At 47.1% G+C, this 24,552-nt stretch overlaps 2 protein-coding genes across 3 annotated transcripts in view; both read left to right on the top strand.

The window, feature by feature from the left end:
* BLMH (bleomycin hydrolase) overlaps window positions 1-5,062 on the top strand; it is a 41,172-nt gene extending 36,110 nt beyond the window's left edge. For both annotated transcript variants that reach the window (XM_040243832.1, XM_040243833.1), the window contains exon 12: window positions 4,088-5,062. In XM_040243832.1, the coding sequence (XP_040099766.1) occupies window positions 4,088-4,239 (152 nt within the window). In that variant the 3' untranslated portion in view covers window positions 4,240-5,062. The remainder of the gene's footprint in view (window positions 1-4,087) is intronic.
* Window positions 5,063-15,469: 10,407 nt separating this feature from the next.
* SLC6A4 (solute carrier family 6 member 4) overlaps window positions 15,470-24,552 on the top strand; it is a 35,520-nt gene continuing 26,437 nt past the window's right edge. The window contains exon 1 of the mRNA XM_040243826.1: window positions 15,470-15,681. The gene's annotated coding sequence lies outside the window, so the exon portion shown is untranslated. The remainder of the gene's footprint in view (window positions 15,682-24,552) is intronic.

Here is a 24,552-nt window from a genome sequence, read left to right on the forward strand (position 1 = left end):
TTTAAATGACTGATTAATATTTTGCAGAGTGATTTCTCACTATTTATTAGGAAGTTTGAAATATGAGACAAGTATCAGTGAGGCTTTCCTTCCCTTTCTGGGAGCCTTTCTTCAGCCCTCAGTTATCAGCATCAAGTGAAAGATTGGCAGTGACTTAATGAGGCCTCAGTCGTCTGGCTTCCTTAGGTTCAGGCTGCCAGACAGATTCATCACAGCAGAACAGTAACTTGATTTTGTTATACCTTTTTTAAAAATAGCAACAACAACAAAAATTGAACCACAAATAGTTTTGTTAGTGAGGTGAAATATTTCATAGAACAAAGCAAAACATTTCTCATTTATAAATAATAATATATTTATCACCTTAATTTATGTCTGAAAGGTTTAAAACTTAGATCTTTAGTAGGATTTCAGAAAACTAATTTCTTAAGGTAAAGTTTTTCTTTCCCTTAAATGAACCCATTGGAATCCCTTCTGTTTCTGAGTGCATTAGGCCTAACCTGTCTAGAGCTGTATCTACAGATGCTATTTCTCCCTTTACAGACCCATGCTGCTCTTTCTCTTAACAGATACAGAAACATTGCCAGTGTCTTTGAGGGACTGTTCACTTATTTTATTTCTTCCTCTTCCTTTCTTTATTTTATTTCTTGCGTGTAAGCAAGACATTTAATGTTTAAACAAAATTTAATTTCACCTTAGTCCCTAAAGCTGACTTTCTTTATCTGTTTGTCCATTTGTTTCCCTGAATGCAACGCCAGGATCCTTGGGGCAGATTTTTGTTTTCCTTTTTTGTTTGTTTCTTTGGTCTTTGGGGAACGCTGGTTTCTAGTGGCCAAGGTACATGAGGGCTAGAAGCTGCACCTTTCCTCAGATCAAGATGGCCACTCTAATCCTGCCTGAGTGGGCACCTTGCTGCTCCTTTCCACAGCACTCACTTGGGTTTCAGACACACTGATCCTAATCTTCTCAGTCAAACTCCAGGACACGCAGTATCAACAGTTACAGCAGCCACAAGGTCATTATCTACCCAGGGTGCAATTACTCGGCAGCCACCTAGACTGTGAGGTTTTGTGGGCCCCCAGAGAACTCATATCCTGAAGAGAGAGACTAATCAAGGCAGGTCCTCTTGGCGGGGACCCTGAAAGGGTGGATTACAATCGATAGGAGTTTTAATTTGTGAGGACTTAATCTTATCTCCTGCTTTTGGAACAAGATAGCGTAGATGTACTTATTGTCCATTTTCTCCGGGCATTTTTTGAAGACTCATTTGATTGTGTGATGATAGTATTGTTGAAAGGACACAGAACTTTATTACATGACTCTGCCTCCATCCTTCACCTGCCTCTCTGCCTGCCCCAAGCCCCTCTCAGGATTTATTCAGCGAGCATTAGGGTGAGGGGAAGGATGCCTAATGTCTCAGATGGTGTGGCACTTGGTAGCCTGGTCTCCTGCCCGCTGAAAACTCCTCATCGGCAAGGCAGATGCTGAAACTTTTTCTCAGAAAGCATTTACTTAGGATGCAACAAGAAATGGTACCGGCTGGCCCTTCAACTGACCAAGCTTTGGCTGCTGGAACTCAGTGGCAGTGATGTGGGTGATGTGAGAGGCCAGGGACTTGGGAATGTTTGTGTGTGTGCTTCCCGGTGTCTGCTGTTGAGAATGGAGCACTGGATCATGAGGGGATTGTCGTGATCTGACTTGGCATGAGTGCTTGCGCACTTCTCCTGGCATTTTCTGGAGAGGGCAAACACACAGTGCCATGTCAGGATGAGCTGCCTTGACTCCTGTCAGGGAGGGGCAGAGTGCAGCAGAGAGGAGCTCCCCGGAGCAGTCCTGTTTTCAAGTTAAATGATGTCCTCTGTCGTACCATTTAGTTTATAAAAGTAGACTTACCATCCCGTTGCCTTTTAATTATTTAAATCAGCCTTGCTTTTAGAGCAGCAGTTCTCAGAGTGGGCCCTGAGGACCCCTGCCAGGTCCCTGGGACCCTCCTAGGACATCTACAAGGTCTTCCTTCCTCTGACAGCATATCTGCATGAGGCCAGATTTGCTTCTTCTGCTTCATCCAAAAGAACAGTTGCAGCAGACTGCACACAGAAGCAGATAGAAGAATTCAGCTGTCTTCTGCATCACAAAGTAATGCTACTTTCCTTACTAGACTTTATTTTGTATTGGAGGATATAATTATTTTTTCCTAAGTGAATCAATATTTTTAGCTTTCTATTTTAATTTTTAATGTGGTTAACATCATTAAGTATAACCCATATCAACAACTTTTTAGAGTCCTCGGTAGTTTTTAAGTGCACAGTTGTGAGCCTGGGGCCAAGAAGTTTGGGAACCAATGTACTAGAGGACCACCTGAGGAACACCTACCTCTTCTCCCTCTCTTGGTCCTCTGTAGTGGAAAGTGATATAGCACAGACCTAGATTTGCACACTTGCAGAGAAAAAATGGCTCAAGTATCTAGTATATAGCAGGTGCCAGCTATGGTAAGACAATGATGAAGATTGCTAGTTACTGTGAGTGCTCGGCGTGTAGGTAGTAACCTGTGTAGGTACACACTTGTTTCCTCTGCTTTCTCCATGGCCCATCCTTATTTTAAATACACACACTTTCATCTCTTGCCTTAATTTCACTCTTTGTGTTAGCAATGGCTCAGGTGAAATGTTTTCCCATTTCAGTTTGGTAGTGGTATGATCCTGAAGAGGAATTTATGGTGTCCTAGTGGAGCCTATGGGCTTCCCAGGTGGTGCTGGTCGTAAAGAACCCACCTCCCAGTGCTAGGAGACATAAGAGACACAGGTTTGATCCTTGGGTCAGGAAGATCCTCTGGAGGAGGAAATGGCAACCCACTTCAGTATTTTTGCCCAGAGAATCCCATGAATAGAGAAGCCTGGTGGGCTACAGTCCATAGGGTCACAAAGAATCAGACGTGATTAAAGCAATTGAGCCTACCACCACTAGTGGAGCCTGGGATGGTCTCCCTGATGGGAAAAGGCAGGTATCTGTCACCAGATACCTGATGACACCACACTTTTTCTCAGATAAGCCTCAGTCTGGGGTATTAGTACTGCTGTGCCCCTGTTCATTCCTACCACTGGAGAGATCCATAAATCCCAGGGCCTCAGCAAGGAATATAGGTCCAGCGACTGTCTCTTCTTCACCACAGATTTCCTCCTGAGAAAGCACATACTTACACAGTATCATCTGCAAATAAGTGGCTCCCTGGACCAGACCGCATCAGGATTCCCCTGATGGCTTAGCTGAGTGTTGGGTAGAAATTTATGGTAGAGAGGAATGAGAGAAAACAGCCAGTGATGCTGAGAAGGTGGATGGGTATGCTTGCCCTTCTGATCCTAGAGATTAACCCCCAACATATGGCTGTGTGAACAAGAAACATTTCCACCTACCTTCAGGGTCATTGACTCACCCTCAGTGAGGCAGCCTGAGCAGTGGAATAGCACAGGATCTTCGGTCCAAGACCCAGCTCTGAACTTCACCCATGTAACCTGGGCTCATCACTTAGTTACTCTGAGCCCCAGGTTTTCTAACTGGTAAAAACGTTCCCCTGCTGTCCTGTCTGCTTTGTAGATTGCTAATAAGACTTCACCAGGGGGCTTCCCTGGTGGTCCATTGGTTAGGAATCTGCCTGCCACTGCAGGGGACAGGAGTTCAATCCCTGGTCCGAGAAGATCCCACATGCTACAGAGCAGCTGGGCCTATGACCATAATTCCTGAGCCTGAGCTCTAGAGCCCAAGGACCACAATTGCTGAAGTCTACGCACCTAAAGCCCATGCTCCAGAACAAGAGAGGCCATCTCAACGAGAAGCCTGCACACCACAACAAACAGTAGCCGTGCTTGCCGCAACTAGAGAAAGCCTGCGTGCAACAACAAAGACCCAGTGCAGCTAAAAATAGATAAATAAAAATTTTAAAAATAATCAGATTAAATGAAATTACAGATGGGAAAGCTGAAAAACATGTACAAATGATAGCTTTGTAAAAGATTTTATCATGGTGCCAGTCAGGTTTTTCCTCTTTGCCCCTTGCCCTCTGGATTCATGAGGCTTCTGTTCTCTTCTCCAGGTTACCTGTGCATGACGGATGAGTGGTTCTCTGAGTACGTCTACGAAGTGGTGGTGGACAAGAAGCATGTCCCTGAAGAGGTGCTAGCTGTACTAGAGCAGGAACCCATTGTCCTGCCAGCCTGGGACCCCATGGGTGCTTTGGCCAAGTGATGTTGCCTCCAGCTTTTCCTCTTCTCGTGGGACCTGAAGTAGCTGCAAAGGACAGATCCAGGGACTGAAGCCAAAGTGACATAGGTGACTGTGTGTTCCCACGGGACACAGTCAGACTCTTGGATTTCTACTCCAGGAACCTCTTTGGGAAAGTGTGCTTTATGCTGAAACAAAATATTCTTAAAGAAAAAAAGGGAAAGATCAGGTCACACTATCTACTCTCCTCATCTCCAGCAGCTCAGGATCTCTTAGCATTTTAATCAGATGTAATTGTTTGTCTTAACTCTGTCACACCGGTATGGTTCTGTGTCTGTGTTGATAAGGCAGGAGAGGACGAGCAATTGAGGTGTGTGGAGAGAAAGCAGTCTTAGTGCTCCTTGTTCCTAGAGTAGTGTGGGGGGAGGGTGCCCTAATATTTGAGCTCTCAAAACTGCATGCTGCCTGGCAGTGTCACTGCTCCTCTGAGGTAGCATTCACTGAATTCAGTTTTTGTCAAGGTAATTCTGTGTGCCTCGAATAGCCCAGGAATGGGAGGTTGATCAAAACTGACATGATTCCTTCCAGGTGTTCTGAACTGTGGAGAACACGGCTCTACTTGAGTCGTGGTTAAGTTAAGTAGAGGGTCAGGCAAAGTGGGTGAGAGAACAACCAAAACCTTATCATGATCTGAATTATAATCATTAGAGGGAGCTCTCGCCAAATGGTTCAGCTTCTGCCTCTGGAATTGGGAGTTGGGTGGGCGCAAAAAGGGGATATCCTCCATTCTTTCTGACAACTAGATGGTGCTGAGAAGCTTTTGAATAAAACACTTTGCTAAATGAGAGTGTGTTGGCTTATTTGACCTAAGAAGTGTGTGTTTATTTGGCTATAAAGGAAAGTAGCCAGGTGGCTTGTGTTCTCGAAAGTGAAGAGACAGCATGATGGTTCAGAGTGTCTCCGCCTTGGCTTCTCTGTGGGATGTGGGATCCTTCCCAGCCTGTGCGGATCCTTGCTGGCTTCCGCAGAGGGCTTCTAGGCACCATGTTTAGGAGAGCTGGTGCCTCTGCTGCTTAACCATCATTTCTCCAAGCAACAGGGTCAGTCCAAGAGTGGGAAGTAAGGCCCGGCCGGGTCCAGCCTTAGAGTGGGCTGAAGAGTATGTATTTTATTAAGACTGGCCTCTCTCTCACTGAAAGCAAAGAAATACAGCATCCTAATCAACATTTCTCTCAGTGCCTGAGTCCCCTACCTTTCAGGCTTTGAAAGAATCTTCTCAGTTCTAGCATGGAATATTGTTTGTCACAGGACTTTCCAAGATAACATTAGTTACAGGCTCAAGTGTTAATCAGTGTTTACAGTATTCTAGTAATCCTGTTCCAAGCAGGATAAATCCATTTCCAGACACATCATGGCGAAACCTCAGAACAAATCTTAAAGGTATCCAGGAAGAAACGACACAGATTGCCTTCAAAGAAAAGACAATGAGATTGACTGCTGACTTCTCATCAGCAACTATGTATGTCAAAAGACGGTGAAAAGTGCCTTCAAAGGACAATTAGAAATTAACCATGAACCTAGAATTCCATACTGAGCAAAACTGTCTTTGAAGAAAAGAGGTGAAATAAAAGACTATCTCAGTCAAAAATTGTTTCCGAAGCAGAACAACAGTGATCTCTTAATACAGAAGTTCTAAAATTCAACAAAGGAATGTAGAATTGAAGAAAGTGATAAACGTGCACCATCTAAACAGGAAGTGACTCTGGGAAGTCTTACACAGTTCCAAAAAAGATAAGACCAAAATACATAAAAATAGGTAACGAGGGAGATGATTAGAATAAGCATACATACTCTAAAGTCCTTAATGTCATTCAGGAAGAAGATAAGTACATTGATTAACTTTAGGCTTTGCTATGCTTATTGTATGTGCTAGAAGTTTCCAGATAAACTACGAAAATAAAACAGGATGTACTTTCCCGTCAAGAATATATATATAAACAAGATAGTGGAGAGAAAGAAAACACAGGAAAAGTACTGTGTCCAAAATAAGATAGAAACCTAAACGGGTCAATAATTTCAATGTCCATAAAAAGGCTTAAATGTTTCAGAAAAAAGCAAATTGTGAAATGGAATTTTTTTTTTACCTGATGGATTTTATCTTTATTTTCCTTTGTTGTTGTTTATCCATTCTAAATGTAATGGTTTGCATCAACTAACCCAAAACTCTCAGTCCGCCCCTTTCCTTTCTGCCCTTCCCCTTGGCAACTGCAAGTCTGTTCTCTTACGTCTGTGAGTCTGTTTCTGTTTTGTACGTAGGTTCATTTGCGCCATGTTCCACATATAAACGATCCCATGCAGTATTTTTCTCTTTCTGACTTCACTTCGTGTGATGATCTCTCATGGCATCCATGTTGCTGCAAATGGCACTGTTTCATTCATTTTTATGGCTGAGTAGTATTTTACTGTTGTATTCTGTTGGAGTCGACGATGGACAGGGAAGCCTGGCGTACTGCAGTCCATGGGGTCGCAGGAAGTCGGACACGACTAAGCAACTGAATTGAGCTGAGTATTCTATTGTATATATGTACCACATCTTTATCCATTCATCTGTCAGTGGACACTTAGGTTGTATCTTTTTGAATTACTGTTTTGTCTGGTTATGTGCCCAGGAGTGGGATTGCTGGATCCTATGGCAACTCTTCAGTGTTTTTGAGGAAACTCCATACTGTTTTCCACAGTGGCTGCACCAGTTTACATTCCCACCAACAGTGTGAGAGGGAGGGCTTTCCTTTTCTCCACACCCTCTATAGCATTTGTTACTTGTAGACTTTAATGATGGCCATTCTGACCAGTGTGAAGTGATAGCTCACTGTAGTTTTGATTTGCATTTCTCTAATAATTAGTGATGTTGAGAATCTTTTCATGTGCCTGTCAGCTATCTGTAGATCTTCTTTGGAGAAATGTCTATATAGATCATCTGCCCATTTTTCAGTTGGCTTGATTGTTTCTTGTTGTTGAGTTGTATGAGCTGTTTGTATATTTTGGAGATTAAGTTCTTGCCAGTTGCATCATTTTGCAAATATTTTCTCCCATTCTTTAGGTTGTCTTTTTTTTTCTTTTTGCATTTACAGTTTCCTTTTCTATGCAAAAGCTTGTAAGTTTGATTAGGTTCCATTTGTTTATTTTTGGTTTTATTGCTATTGCCTTGGGAGACTGACTTAAGAAAACATTGATATGATTTATGTCAGAGAATGTGTTGCTTATGCTGTCTTCAAGTTTTATGGTGTCGTGTCTTATGTTTAAGTCTTTAAGCCATTTTGAGTTTATTTTTGTGCATGGTGTGAGGGTGTATTCTGAATTCATTGATTTACATGCAGCTGTCCAACTTCCCCAGCACCATTCGCTAAACAGACTGTCTCTTTTGCATTTATATTACAAGTGGCTCTTTAAAAAAAAGAAAAGCAAATTAACACATTGGGTAAGACTGATCCCCCGCAAAAGTACAGACACACACAAAAAAAGTTGAGAGGAGGCTACCATTATACTGCAGGTAGAAAAATATAAGATACCCTTAATGTTGTCAGAAGTGACAGTGAAGGGACCTGTTTGGAAGATATATATCCCCAAACCCCGGGAAGAAGGGAGAGAAGAAGCAAACTGAAAAGCAGAGTGAGACATTGAAAGATTTAGCAGAACTGAAAAAGTTGAATCCTGATTCACAGTGGAGACAGCTAGTGATAAGCAAACCAGTTTACACTGTGTAACCCTCTCCCCCAACCCCACCCCCACCCCCAAAGCTCAGATATGCTAGCATCAGAGGGTTACTGAAAGCTAGATTGCCTCCCTGCCTTGGGTAGCTAGGTGCTTGCCCCTCCCCCTCTCAGCAGGCGCCAATTCAAGATTTATTCTCCATAGAGAAAACTAGTTTATGGCCTGGAGGTCAGAAACTGAGCTGAAGATGAAAGTACCCTATGTGGGTATTTGCGTTTTGAATATCCTCGGCCATACTGGGCTCCTAGAGCCCTAGTGTGCAGAGATTGCAAGTGTTCTCCGGGGAACTGCGATTAGGTTAAGAAGAAAGACATAAAGAGCTATTCTGTGGCATATAGGATTATTTTATGAGGCTGCCATAACCCTAACAAAAAAAAGAAAAAAGTACATGGAAATCTCCTCCATAAAGAGATGCAAAATTCCTAACCAAATATTACTAACCGAATCCAAATATATAAAAGATAATCTTCATAACCAAATATTGAATAGAAGCTATTTTCCAAATAAAATTAGGATCCTGTGGAGAAAAACATAAAGGATGGCGGGTATGTCTTCTCTACCGAAGATGAAATGGGCCAGAGTTTTAGCCAGCCATCTGAACTGGAAGAACTTGCTAACATTTGGGTGACTGGTGAACTGGGAATTGAGAAGGTGTGAATTGTGTTCCTGTCCCTCTTCCAATGATACTCTTACCTCTGGAAGGTCCTTGCCTGCTCCAGGAACCCTCTTGAGATGTAGAGTCATGCTGACCCTACACATCCAAGAAGCCAGGACCTGATAATGAGACATCGTTCCTCCAGGATGTGGTTGTGGATCCTTCAGCGTGCTCCGGCTTGTTGTCAAAGAGCCACCGAGTTCTCATTTGCTTGGCAGTGCCAGGGCACTTGAATGTTCATTCCCACTTCTTTGATCGTGTGGCCTGGGTGAAACTTGTTGCTGACTGGCCACAGTCACTGATTAGGCTAGATTTTTCTTTCTTTGTAAGTAGTATCAGATGGGCATCCCCATAGTTGAGACTGCTTGTTCAGAACCATTGCTGCTTTTCATGAAGATGAGCCTACTTCCTTGGGGTCTGTGACACAATTTGATTGAAAACTAGGAATCAATTGGCCAGAGTTGTTCTTGTTTCCTTTTCAAAATTCAAACCCTTTACTGCTAAGTCACTTCAGTCGTGTCCAACTCTGTGCGACCCCATAGACGGCAGCCCACCAGGCTCCCCCATCCCTGGGATTCTCCGAGCAAGAACACTGGAGTGGACTGCCATTTCCTTCTCCAATGTATGAAAGTGAAAAGTGAAAGTGAAGTCGCTCAGTCCTGTCTGACTCTTGGCGACCCCATGGACTGCAGCCTACCAGGCTCCTCCGTCCATGGGATTTTCCAGGCAATGGCACTCTTCTCCACAAACCCTTTACACATGACCACAAAGGAAAAGGAAGAGAGAGGGGGAGTGTCTTATTCATAGCAGCCACAGGTATTTGCAAACAGGACTGTGTGAAGGTAGGAAGCCCTTCTGCCCTTTTGTTTTCCTTGGTACAGTTTGAATACTACCTGCTTTTTCTCTCTTGCTTACTCCTTGAGAAAAACTATCTAGCAGCTCCTCTTAAAGTGGATGGGGTGGGCTCTGGAACCATCTCTCAGCCAATCCTAAGTCAATGTTTTGTTTATTTTTTAAAATTATCTGCTTTGCAGAAGAATGGAGTGAGTGGCTGAGACAGGGCGGGTACACGGTGGAAAGTATCAGAGTGTGCTTGACTTAAATTGCAGCCCACTTGCCCCTCACCTGAGATGGCCCTGAGAGGTCATCTTGTCTGGACTTCTCCAAGATGGATAAGGAATCCTTGAAGTTCTACATGGACACATTCAGCGACAGGAGCACACAGCCTCCTCCCTTGACGCCCTTGCCCACCTCTCCAGACCCAACCTCCTCCCTTCCATTCTTGTTCACCCTGCATCAGACAGTCACACCCCACCCCTACTTTGTCCTTCAAATGCACCAAGCGCATTCCCGCCTCCTAGCTGTTCCCTCGTCCTAAAACTGTTCCCTCAGCCTAAAGGCTGACTTCCTATGATTCAGGTCATGGCGCAAACATCAAGGCCGTCACCTCACCTGAGTAGCCAGCTGCCCCCTCCTCACCACCTCCACCACCTCTACCCTTGCCTCTACATGATAACTGGGATCGATTTCCTTCACTTCTATCACTTTGTGAAATTCTTGTTTGTTTCTGTGTTTATGTGTCGATTCTTCCTGTCAGTTCCCCCAAGGGCAGCGGCTTTGTCTTACTCGCCACTGTATTCACAAGCCTGGCTCATGGTAAATATGGTTGACTGACTGAGGGAAAATGCCCTATATTCTGACAGCTGTATTCAATTAAAAGTTTATGTATACATCTGAAGTGGGCTTTGCATTAACTTGCTCAGGAGGGACAAGTAGAATGAGAACAAAGCCCCTGCGGATCTTCGTACGTCAGTGCTTAACAGGAAGGTCTAGATTTCAGGGTGACTGGCTTTAGGGGAGTAGAAGGGGGAGCTAGAAACCCTCCAAGGTTTTCTTCACTTTTCTCACTACCTGCACCTTTCTGGCTTCAAATCAGCCCAGCAGGGATTCCCAGTGGCTCAGTGATAAAGAATCCACCTGCCATTGCAAGAGACATGGGTTCAATCCCTAGTCCAGGAAGATCCTACGTGCTTCGAAGCAAGTAAGCCCATGCGCCACACCTACTGAGCCTGTGCCCTAGAGCCAGGGAGCCTCGACTGCTGAAGCCCATGTTCCCTAGAACCTGTGCTCTGCACGAAAAGGAGCACTGCGATGAAAAGCCCGTGCATCTCAACTCGAGTTACCCCCACTCACCACAACGAGAGAAAAGCCTGCACACAGCAGCCAAGACCCCACACAACCAAAGTAAATAAAAATATTTTTAAAAGAAAAAGTCAGCCCAGGAGAGGGAGAATCCCAGCACCTTGGGACTCAGGCAGGAGGGCTGGCTGAGCCCCTTGGAGCCATGTAGGGCAGGGACCAGTCACCGACCCTCTCTGAGTCTCAGTCTCCACACCATCTTTATTGAAAAGCTTTTTGAAATGTATTAAATAGGAAAGGTCACAGCTCAAAAAGGAGAAAAAATCTATTTTTAATAACACAAAATACAGCTAAAGGGTTGAAAAATGCATACTATCCATGTGGTAGGAAAAGAACAAAAAAGGAGGCAGACGATATCTGTACGTGGGAGACAGATGCTCAATAGATGGGAGCTATTGGTAATAACAGTTCTCACAGGGCTTCTCCAATGTGTCCATCGTCGAGCAAGGCCCTCTGGGGATTAAAGCAATTCCCTGCCCTTCAGAAGTTTATCCTGTAGTTCGCAAAATAACATGTATATACATGAGCCCGTGGCAGAAGCAGATGACTTGCTATGAGTGAAGTTTTCCAGTAAATGTCATCATAGTTAGGAAAGGGCTCGAAGTTGGAGAAGGAAAAGAAAAACTGACCCATTTTAATCTAACTTCTAACCACAGTGACCACAGACATCAAGGATGAGGGTGATCAGTTTTCCAAGAAGAGACTCCCTCTATGCAGAGGCCCCAGTTATCTTGAAGTTCCTGAAGGGGAAGAAGAGCTAAAGAGAGGGGAGTGTTCTGTTGTCTTGAGCAGACCAAGAAAGCTGGGAGTGGGAGGGAGGGGAGAAGCGTGACTTCAGGGGCTAGAAGCAGAGAACTTGGGTTCTAAAAATAATTCTGTCCCTCTTGCTCAGACCCCGAGCAAAGCCCTGGATGTCACCTCCTGGCTCACAGCATCCTTATTAGTAAGTTAGAGAGAAAATATTTGCCTCCTCCCTAAGGCAACAAAAAAACCGTACAGTGGTACTGAGTAATTCAGCCCCATTTGGGAAGAAAACAGTTTCCACTGCAAGACAGGGAGCTGCCCTGAAAATCCTCTAGGCTTCTCCCCTGCTTTGCCATAGCTTGGGGCCCCTTTCTGTATTCTTTCTTTCTCCTCTCTTTTTGTTTCTTTTTAAAAGTTATTTTATTGTTCTTATTGTTATTTTGTTCATTTTTATTTTTTGGCAGTTCGGTGTGGCATATGGGATCTTAGTTCCCCAACCAGGAATTGAATCTGTGCCCCTTGCCTTGGAAGCGCAGTCTTATCCACTGGACCACCAGGGAAGTCCTTTCCTCTTTTTATTTTTTCTTTAACTTTTACAAATTTTTTAAAATGAAGCTTTTCTGGAAAAGTTGTAGAAAAATATCACCAACATGACAAACATTTAAGTAGTATGAAAGGTAATACAGTGAAAAAGCAGGGTTCCCTCCTACTCTTAATGTCCTTTCCCTCCAAAGCACTTAGGATTCCCAGTTTCTTCTACATGCTTACAGGGATTTCAATACACAGAGAAAACCGCCTCACTCCTTTCACTGCTGGGCAATTCTCCAGTGTCAGATATTCCATGAGTTACTCACCAGTCCCAAAAGTGCTGCTTCTTACACACTTTAAGTCGGCTAAGAGTAGAAGGCATCTCCCTAGCTGTCCATTGCCAACACTTGTTTGTGGGGCGTGCTGCGTGCTGACGCAGGGATGGGTGTTAAGACCTGGAGAGAGGCAGAGCCCCTTCCCTTGGGAACTCAGAGCCCAGTGGAGAAGGTGGGCATTTAGGAAAGATCTGAGGGTTCTCATGGGTCTATGTAGCTGGGGTGGGGGTGTCCTGGTACTTGTGCTTCTGGCCTCAACTTCTCTGCCAAGATGGAAGGTAAACACAGCTGCCTTCCAGACCGTGGCACCGGCGAAAGTGTTTATAGTCAGGGGAGGGGAGACCGCAGGAAGGAAGTAAAACCAGAAACCTTGACCCAAAGATATCACAGAGCATACGGTAGTCACGACACCTGTCAAATCTGGGGAAACAGGGTCTTGTCTAGCAGAGGTAGTAGGCTCATAAGGAATGGGAGACCCGGGGCCAGGAAAAAGTGACCAAGGACACATATCACCTACTTGCAGACGTTGTCTGCTTCCTCGGGGCATTCCTCTCCTACACCCCCTGCACATCCCGCCCGTGGCACTCCTGAAGGGCTTTCCCTCCCCTCCCCTTGGCCTTGCTTCACCGGATCAGAGACAGCCTCCCCCGGGGGGCTTCTAGGTAGAACCCTATGGGGACGAGCCCAGGGCTCACAGTGACAGCAAATCCTGCTCTGGAGGCGCTGTCCCCACGCATGGTTGGCCATGGACCCTGTCACCTACACTACACCATGTCCCAGGGGAAATAAACGGGGCTGCTGGGAGGGAGTCCGGACGCTGGAGAGAGCCGGGGCAGGTGTGCCACGGGCGTGGGGAGCAAGACAGGGAAGGCTGTGCGTTAGGAAAGCGCGAGTCTGGATTTGTTGGGGCGAAAGTGGGGCAGCGGAGGCCACCTGGTCTCTGTGGGACGACACCCATGGGGAGAAGAGAAAGCGCCTGTGCGGAGAGTAGATGGCCCGTCTGCAACAACTTTTCATGGACTCTTCCAGGGAGGCCGTGAGGAACAAGGGAGAGGTCGCGTCTGTGTAATCCCAGCGGCTCTTTCTGATCGTGCTCCTTGGCCAGAGACTACGAGGGGAGAAGACTGGCCCAGGCGGTCCAGCGGAGGAGAGAGGGTGGGTGGGCAGTGCCCCTCAGGCGGAGAGGGCACTGGTGTTACTGCACATGTCAGCCCCTTCCCGCCCGGCACCCAGGGGTGCCCACCACCACCGTGATCCCTAGTTTACACACGAAGGAGCCAAAGGCCATACCAGCCCAGAAGAAGGAACTTCCTCGTGTGGGAATAAACCCGTGCAGACAGTACAGGGTCAGAGCTGGGGTTTCACCCAGGTCCCGTGGTCTAGGCCAGCACCACACCCAAGAAAACACTCCTGAGAGGGGCTGGGTGGGGGGTGGGACTGGGCAAGAATGGGTATTAGGTCTCGAAAGAAGGTCATGAGTGGTCACCAGGCTCGTGAGACTCTGGCATGGTGTTAAAAAGCCACATTGAGCCAAGGTGGAGCACAGACTGGTGGAGACAAGAGGCTTAGGCAAGGGCTGGGGTTCCAGTCCCCTCCCAGGCCCTCCTCAGAACCACACTTTACACTTGTTACACTCGCTCACACAGTGTCCATCTGAAGGGAGGGGCAGCCTGACGTGGGCCTCTCATCCCAGGATACGACCCAGGGATGAAACGCCCAAAGTTCCCCGGGAGTCGCCGGCCCCGCTCTGCTTGCAATCCCCACCCTGACGTCTAGGTGGCGCCAGAATCTCACACTGATTCCTCCCAGGTTGGGGCGCCGGCCACGCCCAGTGAAGGTTGTTTCAACCCGTCCCTGCAGACTCCAGGCCCACTCAGCCGGATTCTCCCTCAGTTTTCTGGGTTCTGTTCAGTCCAAGTGGCGGGTGGGGGGAGCGGGGAGGAAGGGATTGCACACTTGTAACTGCTGTTTCTTTTCTGCCTTTCTACTTGGCTGGGACCCTGGCCTCTGGGAAGAAGTAGGCGGGTCAGCCCTTGCCCTCCCATCTCAGCCTCAGGGACATCCCGGAGCAAGTACTGCATCTGTTCTTTTCAAATGTAAAAAATAAAATTATTAAATAATTAAATTTTTTAAATAACTAAAATTAATTTTTACTGTAAAAGATAATTTAACATTAAGTTTATTTTTAAACTTGTTTTTTAAAGCATCAAAGTAATGTATTGACATGATTCAACACAATAAGCTCCTGTTTGGTTTTCTTCAGATAATTAAAATATTGTTAGCAATTCATCCCCTCGCGCAACACCACAGGCACACGCGTTTACCAGATCGCCACCCACACCCTCTGTTATACTGCTTTCCCCTGTAGCTGGCTAACAAGGTGGGAGAGTGCTTCATTCATTCATTCATTTCTCCTGCTAGTATTTACCTTGAGCCACTAGGCTGGGCTGTATTGAAGGAACCGGGGATAGCGAGGAATTAGTTCCTTCTGGTCCTTCTGGACCGGAGTTCAGCTGAGCTCTTCCTGGCTGGGTTCACGTCCCAGCGGTGAAGCCGGACGGAGAGCCAGGGGCTAAGTCCCAGGAAGAAAAATAGGGCCGGATTCGGGATGGGGGTGAGGGGAGGTGTCCGTGGTCCAGAGAGATGGTTCTGAGAAAGTGATATCGAGCTGAAACCTACACATAAAATTTCGGGAGCTATTGGCTGGGGGAGGAACTACACCTGAGGGTTGTGGAGCAGCTCCTCCCCCGCGAGCTTAAAGAGCACGAGGGGTTAGGACTTCTGGCTCGGCTCAGCCTGCTGCCCGCCCCTCCCCGCCCCAGGCTCCCTCTCTACTCAGAGCTCTGGTCCTCCAGCGGGGCGAGTGCGTGTGTGTGTGCGCGTGTAGTGGGAGTGGCGGGTCCTTCACTTTCCCCCTCTCCGGCTCCCGGTCCACGCCTCCCCGCTCCCCGCCGCCACTCTCTGGAGCGCCCGCCCACCCAGGCCCCCAGCCCTCCCCATCCCCAGGAGGAAGGCAGAGCGGGGAAACGTAAAGTTTCTGCTGCTCAAAGTGACGCAAAAAATTCTTAAAGAGCTCTTTGGCGGCGGATATCTAGAGATCAGACCATGTGAGGGGCCGAGAGTACAAATAACGGCCGCGCCAGCGCCGGAACAGGCAGCGGCGCCCCGGTGCCTCGACGGCGCGAGGGTCGCCCGCTCCGAAGCCCCGGACCAGCCTTCGCGGACTCCCGTCAGGTGGGTCCGCTTTCCTCCCGGCTTTCCAAGCCCACTTCTCTCCAAAACTTCATCCCGCGAGGCGCCCCCACTCCTGGAGGCGGGCGCGGGGGGTTTGGGCAGGGCGGGTGCGCACGGAGTCGGACCAGGGGACTCGGGCATTCGATAAGCTCGGAGCGCTCCTTCCTCCCCGGAGGCCTGGGGGGCGGCCCCAGTTGCCCAGGAAGGTCCTGAGCTTGGAGGCAAAAGTTGCTTTACTTCCAACCCAGAGCTTCTGTTTGCTTTTCGCTGACCGCCATCGCGTGCAGGGGGCTGTGTGCAGGCATCTCCGCGGGGAGAGCCCTTCTGAACACAATGCCCAAATATCTAGAGAAATCTCCGAATGACACTTAAGTGGGACGAGTCTCGTAGGCTTGGGTGGTTTTCACTCGCAGAGCCGATGCACGCTCAGTCATTCAGAATTCATGTGAAACCCACAACTCCAGAGAGCTGTTCTACATGGTTGAAGTGTGTGCCCTTCAGTTGCTTGAAAAATGTGTACGTTCAAATTTGTTTTCTCAAAGGCTCTCTGGAGCTAAAGAACACTAAGAAGCACATTTCTTTTTGCTGTGGGTCTTCTGTGTAATGATTTTTTTTTTTTTCCAGTTGGGGTTCTGAAGATTTCAGAGGGATGGGATTTCTAAGAGTCAGACCTTAAAAAGGCTTCTGTGTTAGTATTTTTATGATCAATTTTGTTCAGAAAAATGAACCAGGTTAATGGATTATTTATGAGCCTGCTAGCTCTCATCATAGTAAGAGGAGATCAAATATTTAATGTGTGTTGCCTTAACACACATTAGACATGGAGAAAATGTCTAATAAAGCAACATTGGGATTTGATGCTTATTGAAGTGGAGGGGGCACCATGGGCACGTGGATGTTTGGGTCTGGGGAGTGGAGAGAAACACACAGCTTTTAGTCTGTCTGTTACTCGCTTTCCTGTGAAGCCACTGGTGCTCAAAGGTTGAAGTTTTCCTGCCTGCAGACTGAGGTAGGGGTGGCTGCTTCTAGCTTGGATGAGAAGGCAGGTTCTTAAGAGGTTTGTGCAAGCTGTTTGGGGCCCAGGTTTTCATTTTTTTTCCCCTGAACCCGAATAGGAGCAGGTTGAAACTGCTTCACAATTAATCAAAAGTCCCCTCAACACTCAAGTGATCCATCTAGGACATTTCGGATGTGACCCCACCACAGATATGCAAACCCATTGCTTTCAGTCTCCTTGCTTAAAAATATACTAGGCGTGAGTGGCGGGGTGGGGGTTTTAAGTTTCAAACTTAAAACATTGAAGTTTTAATGCAATCAACAAAACCTCAGAATGCTTCTCTGCTTTAAGCAAACTTGAATTTTTAAAGTTTTCTGAGCATTTTGATGATACTCGGAGAGGCATGTCAAAGGGACACAAATGGTTGGGGTGACCGTGGAAGGAGGTGCTTGGCTGTGAGTGTTGTCTCTCACAGCGGGCTTGCAGAAACATTCTAGATATCCGCCTCCAAAGAGAATCACAAGTGATGCTGGACATTCAGCCAGTGAGTGACCATTCTTCTCCTTCATACACTGCAAATGCTATCATTTGAGAGAACAAAGGCAGGGCTGCCTGAAGAAGTTTAATTTGGCCTAATGAATCAACAGGATATGATCATGAGTTGACTTTTAAAGTAAAGATGACTGGGCGGCCAAAGGGCAAACTATACAGTCCTGTTTTGTCAATTTAAGAAGGTACCTCAGACCTTGATTATGCCCTGTCACAGGTCAACTCCTCTGGGTCTCGAGGTTTTAGCTCTCAGCGGGGGGTGAGGGGGGCTGCATAACTGATCTCCATGTCCCCTCCACTCCCCTCTGCTTACTCTGTGACTGTGACCCTCGCTTCTCTGCTTTAAGCAAACTTGAGTTTAAATGATGGTGCAAAATGCCCGAGGGCCGGGACAATCTGCCCGGATGTTTCCGTCAGATTAGGGTCCTCTGGGGACCCACGGCTTTCACTCTAAGGCCAAAGCTTTGCACACAGACACGTACAAATTAAGTCCTGCAGTTCAGCCATGTCCAACCAACAGGGGTCTGAGTTCCCTGACTCCTTAAATCCCCTTTGCAACTCCTCCACCTAGTGTGTGGGACAGGAGGAACAACATGCGCCCACCTCCCCCCACACACCCCCGTTGGTGTGTGTTCCACAGGGCAGGCTTGGGAGTGGAACCCAAGGTCTCATAAAGCGCCCTGTTCCTCTTTTCTTGGGTAAGTGATGCGGGGTCCTCTGTTGCTGTGGGGAATCCCACTTCTGGCAAAGAAGAACCCTAAAGAAGGAAAACTGCCATCTTTCTAGGACGGAAAGGTGGAAAATAGATGAAACTAGCATTTTAAAGAACTCTGGCATAAATGACTTCCCCTGGTCAGAGGCTGACCCCAGCTCCCCGCTCTACCATTTCCTGGCAGAGCTCATCAGACTGACCTGGGCCCACGTGCAGAAATGATCCGAGTCAAGTCTCGGTGGAGGAGGCGTTCCCTCCTGCCTGATGTTTGTCAGCTGTCAGTGCCTGGGAAGATGAAGGCTTATTTACTGAACATCAGCAACATCTTCGTAAGCCACGTGTTTCCCACCCTGTGTCTAATGGGGTAACAAGCGTAGTGGAGATAAGACCTGTGCGAAGTAGTCTGGCTGCCTTATTTTCCTTCTTCCCTCTGGCTCTGCTGGAGTCCAGCCCTGGCCCTGGGGCACTCAGCTGTGGGTATTTAAGCCATTGTGCTCCGTTGTGTGCGACTCTTTGCCACCCCACTGAGACCCATCAGGCTCCTCTGTCCGTGGGGTTTCCCGAGAAAATACTAGCGTGGGTTGCCTTTCCTACGACTCAGAGGTCAAACCCAGGTCTCCTGCATTGCAGGCTGATTCTTTACCGATGGAGCCACCTGGGAAGCTTATCTTTCTCTTGAAAGTGAAAATGTGACTTGCTGGTTGTGCCACATTCTTGCTACCCTGTGGACTGTAGCCCGCCAGGCTTCTCTGTCCATGGAATACCTCCAGGCAAGCATACTAGAGTGGGTAACCATTCCCTTCTCCAGGGGATCTTCCCAACTCAGGGATCGAACCCAGGTCTCCCACATTGTAGGGGGATTTTTTTTTTTTTTAACCATCTGAGCCGCCAGGGAAGCCCCAGCGGTGCCTGGGATAGCTGACTGTAGTATTTAAGCCATAGAATTTTCTAAAAGTCAGAACAGGATAGCTCTCCATTGACCCCCCAGACAGAGTGAGAGAAAAACCCCAGCGACACGGAGACAGGAAGGCGGTGTCCCAGGGCCAGCTTGATGGCCAGGGTCCCCAGGCACTGACATGTGGCAAGTGGCATGGGGAAGATCTCAGAGGGATCCTGAGGTCCAGCTCTTTGTGTCATTATTTGAGGTCGGAAGGGAAGAGGTGGGGGGTGTGACAAGGCCAGTGGCAGATCTGGGAGAGCTGCTTGTGAGCTTTGGGTGAACCCTGAGTTGGAGGCTGGTAGGTGGGCTCGGGGAGAGAGAGCCAGTCACTGGGCCTTTGCCTCCTTGTGTTGTGTGGTCTTTCTGGGCATATTCAAGGAAAAAGAAAATTGTACTTTGCTAGGGAAGCTGCTGCAAGAAAATAAACATTTTTTTCCCCCTCTAAGGGATTCCCTAGAATCAGGGAAGGGCAAAGTTGGAAGGGGACTTGTTGACAATCTGCTCCAAGTCCTCCATGGCTTGTTCAAGTTCGCCACAGCCCTGAGGACCTGTCCAGGCCTTAAACTTGAGTCTCCTGAACTTTTCTCTCCATTGGGTGTGTTGTGTTAACGGCTAATTGAGTTAGCTGGCTCTTTACCTTGTTTCAGAGGAAAGGAGCTAGGGCAGGAAGGGGAGAGAGGAGATTTGCTATTCCAGGCTGTGGTGAGCTTTGACTGACTGGAGGTTTTTCAGCCCATCCCAGGGCTAGGATTCTTTTTCTCCCCTCAGTGTTTTATACTGAAAAATTTCAACTGAAAAGTTGAAGAAATGGTCCCCTGAAGCTTCACCCAGATTCACCACATTTTGCCACTTTTGTGCCTGTACTTTCTTTCTAATTAGACACATGTCCAATTTTTACATATTTAACACATATAATTTGATACTTTCTATATAAAATATAATTAAATGATTATAGTACATATATAATTTTGTTGTTGAACCTGTGAAAATTGGCAGACATCCAAATACTTCACCCTGAATGCTTTTTTTGAGATATTCAGCACTTTATTATAAAATAAGCCTTGTGTAAGATCATTTTGCCCAACTGTAGACTAATGTAAGTATTCTCAGTGCATTTTAGGTCGGCTAGGCTAAGCTATAATGGTTGGTCGCTTAGGTGTATTAAATGCATTTTTTCCACCCCTGAATTCTTCAGCTTGTGTTTCCTAAGCACAAGGACATTCTCCTACATAACCAGAGCCCCGTTGTTATCACATCTAAAGAAGTTTACATTGATAAAGTATTTTTATAGAATGTACAGTCCATATTCAAATTTTCTCCACCATCACGGCGATGTCCACTTTAGCTCAGAGCATTACATTTTGAGACCATCAACTCCTAGGGATGAGAAACAACCTCTTGCCCTAATCTTAGTGCATCTGAGAATCAGATCAATTCTGCGTCACCATGAACTGATTCTTCATGAATGTCCCCGAACCATGTGTGGGACACGTTCACATTTCAGAACTTGTAGCAGCACAGACACCTTCCAACAACATGACCCAAATCACAAACAGCTTGTGGCTCTAGGGCACCCCCTCCACTCTGTTGCCGACCCCATCTGTCCCTTCACTTAGCTCTCCCCACCCCCACCCAGAGAAATGGCCCCACTTCCCCCTTCCTCTCAGCGGCACTCACATTGTATTTAATTCCACTTCCAACCCCTTTCTCCTCCCCTCCCCTCTTCCACCAGCTGCCACAGGTAAATCCGCCCTGGTTTCATAACACCCTGTCCCTGGGGCTGCTTTTCTGTCTCTCTCTCCCTTGACTTCCTTTGTGGGTCTATTCCTGTCTGTTTCACACACAAATAGTTTAGTAATACACCTGTCTTAAGGAAAAGAAAACTGTTGTGTTTGGAAATGCTCCCATGTGTTTTTGAAAGCTTGATTTCTACTTATGGCATAAATCGCCTTGTAACAATAAAAGAGGATTTAGAAGGTGTAAGGGATACTCCTCATTCTGCCTAATCAAACACGTCACGTGTTCGAGTTTCCCAAGTCTCTTTCCAGGCCTTGTTCACACCAACACAGATGGCAGCCCCAGAATGAAAGCTTTCTGCAAAAAGTTGCAAGTTGTGTAGTTAAATGTAATAAAGGATCTGTGACCTCAACCTGTAAAGGCACCTCCACAGATTCTATACACGAGTCTCTCTACCTCCTTATTCTCCTCTCCTTAAATTTAGTTTTCCTGAGGAACCAGAAAGAATGTTAAACAACTTCTAATGAGTTTGTCACCTCCCATATCCTTTTATAGTACTGAACAATGCTGTATTTTATAGCTTACATTTTAGATGTTTTAGTATCTTTTGGTTAAACTAGGGTTTTGTAAACTAGCTTAGGAGGTTAACCACCATTTGCAACATTTCTTTCTGTGGGTTGAAAATACAGTGCAAGTTCCAAACAAGCAACTCACAAACGAGTGTTTGGAACACAAACCTTTGATGGGCATGCCTGCTGGTACTTGTTCAAGGTCTAAAAGCACAACCTGGGCTCCTCTTTAATCCTGGACATGCCAGTCTTTTCCAGAGTTCATTACTGTTGTTGTTGTGATGGTCCTTTCTCCACCCTGGAGATGCTCAGCAGATCTTCCTGATGGGTGAAGAGGGAGGAGGGACAGAGCCCCCTGAGGATAGGACCCGGGAAGAAAGAGTGGAGGCTCATCTGAGCCTCGCACCTGCCAGCATGGCCCGAGCCCAGGAAACCCGAAATCAACTCTCAGACCCTCTGGGCTGGGAGTGTGCACACACCTGGTCAGCAGGTATTTGAGGCCAAAATGTATAAGTCGTGGCCCAGAGATGCAAAGAAACTGGACACAAAAGGATAATAAATGATGCTTGATAATCAGTGAGGAATGACAGATGAGATCATCTTGGGCTGGGGTGGTGAGAGAAGGTTACGAGGAGGAGGTGGATAGAAACTTAAGCCAAGCCTGGAGAACATGGGATGATTAGAGGCAGCGAAGGGGCGGGGTTGGGGATGCACTGGGCATGCTCAGTGGCCCACCTGCCCCTAATAACCTGGGCGCTTGCTCACAACGCAGCACCCACACGGATCTCTTCATTAGAATCTCTGAGCAAGTAGCCCAGGAATCTCCCGTTTACAAGTTTCCTAGTGACTCCAAGCCACTGATTGAGAAGAACAAGCAAGAACAGGTGAGGGCCTGTGGAAGGGGATGGAGTCCATATCTTCTGGCTCAGGGGGCCCACTTGTGCTGCAGGCAACGAATCACTGACCCTTGTGGGCTCCAGCTTCCTTCCCTGGCGTGGGAAGTAGAACAGCAGAATGGGTTGTGTATGTGTGATGGCAGAGTGGCCATCAACTCACTGTCCTGTATTATGCTTCCCATGTGCTAGACACTGAGTTATGCATTTGTCATACTTGAATTCCCACAGTAGCCTTTAGGGAGCAGGAATTTTAATGATCTGTTTTCACACATGAGCAAAGGGAAGGTCAGAGAGGTTAAGTAACCTGCCCAAAGTCACACAGCCAGTCAATGATAGGTCTGGGATTCCTGTGCAGATCTATGCGACAGGAGAGCCCTGGGTTGTGGACACAGACTGTTAAATGACACCTCAGGAAGGTGGTTAGTCTAGCTTTCCTGTTCGTGTTCATTGCAGGAGGGCTATTTCTCCCTATCCATGCCAGATCCATTTCTTTTTTATTAAACAATTAATTATATTTTTGCCCAGCCTCTGGACTGATCTCAACCCCAGCACAAATGGCTAATCCTCTCAGTTTTACCCTCTGTGTGGAGGGAAGCTTGAGGCTATCCTTCCCCAAGGAAAGTTCTGGATGGAGACCTTTTTCCTTTCTCATGGTATCTGGCCGAGATGGCCCTGAGGATTGTAGCCTGTTTAATTCCTCTCCAAAAAATTAAACTGTCTCTTACAAGGCACTCTTTGGGTAAGGAGATGACTGTGATAGTCATTTCTATCCCTTACATCCAAAAAACAAGATTTTCTCTACTCCGTCCGTTCAGATCATGAAGTCTTTCTACATTGTTTGAAAGGCGAGCAGGAGTCCTGGTGGCTTATGACCTAAGACACCACACCCCTCAGAGAACTCAACAGTCTCTTCAACAGATACAAAAACAAACCTTCGTTTTGCACTGTGGAGACGTGAACCGGAAGCAGCAAAAATCCAGGGTCCCGTGACAGAAGCAGTGCGTGCAATAGCAGCAAAAGGAAGACCATTAAAACCCAAGGACAGCTTGAAGCTAAAAACGCAAGGCATCTATCTGAACACGCTGAAACCAGTCAGCAGAAACCTCGGTTTTCAGCAGGTCGGTGGCAGCACTTGCAAGCAGCAGCAGCCTCTCCCTCGTTCCACGTGCTGATCAGACTCTGGCCTGCTCCCGTGGACTCCTTGAAGGCAGGACCAGGCCTGCCTTGTCTGCAAGAGCCTTAGGTATGGTAGGCGGGCAGTATGTGTCTACTGAATTAGGGCCAGTCCGTGGCAGCGGGCCAGGCTCAGTGTTGACTGAACATATGTAGGCATATATGTTTGCTGTGTTTAGTAAACATACATGTTTAGTGCTTTCTATGTTATAGGCACAGTATAACCCTATACCGTGTTACAGGGCTCTGCAACTGCTATCATCCTTGGTGTCGTGGGAACTTTAGACTCCCTCTGAATAGAGAGTACAAATTGCCACTTGGCTCTATAACCTATAATTAATCTTATCTCAGCGGTAAACCCATAATTCATGCTGGTTTTGGTGGGGGGTAGGGGGGCGTTGTTTTCATGTATTTGTTTTTTTTTTTTTGGAAAATGAAAGTGAGTGTCCCGAGAGATGAACTCACTTTGATCTGGACATGTGAAGTCAAAGTACAAAATTTCTGTAGTGTTTCTGCTTAGAATGCGCTGAGGGGGGTCAAACAGACAGGTAGGGTCATGGGCATCTCCAGAGGGCTGGGTGGTTTCATGACTCATCCATAATTATCTGCTTGTTCAGTTACTGGTTCCCCTGGCTACAGAGACTGAGCTTGTGGGAAAAGGAATGGAGATGTGATGGGGAGAAGTTGAAATAGACACAGTTCTTTTTACTAGGGGTGGGGAGGTGGGGTGAGTAAGCCCACCCCCTGGGCTGGGAGGAAGCGCAGCTGTAAAGAGAAAGTCGGCCTGTCAGCTGCACCCCCGTGTGGTCCCTCGTGTGCAGAGTCGCGGGGCGGCGGGGGTGGGTCCTGGGCGTCAGGCCGTCTTCCCACCCTGGAGCTGGGTGACCCACCCACAGCCCATCACCTGCTCAGCCTGGGAAAACGGCACGTATCCCAGATGCATACGAAGGCTTCTGGGGCTGTTTCTGGCCACAGGGAATCTTATGTCTGCCAGGAGGAGGTCACAGCTGTAACAGTGACCTCCTTTGCAGTCTTTCTACCCAGCAGGATAAAAATACCTTGAAAAAATAAAGAAAGCTTTCAAGAGAGCGTTCTTAGAAACCGACCTTCTTAACATCTCTTCCTTCTATATTCCTGGGCTGGCTCACTCTCAACTACTGCTATCTGCTGGTCTCAGGGGAAGAAGCTGGTCAGTTCTCTGCAGAACCAGGGAAGTGGGAAGGGAGTCTGGTTCCACAGGCAGCATCCTGTATGCAGGAGGGGGCCCAGGTCCCACCATCCATCTGCTCCTGGCCAAC

Source organism: Oryx dammah, unplaced genomic scaffold, assembly GCF_014754425.2.
Source record: "Oryx dammah isolate SB20612 unplaced genomic scaffold, SCBI_Odam_1.1 HiC_scaffold_8, whole genome shotgun sequence".
In the NCBI taxonomy this organism is placed as follows: Eukaryota; Metazoa; Chordata; class Mammalia; order Artiodactyla; family Bovidae; genus Oryx; species Oryx dammah.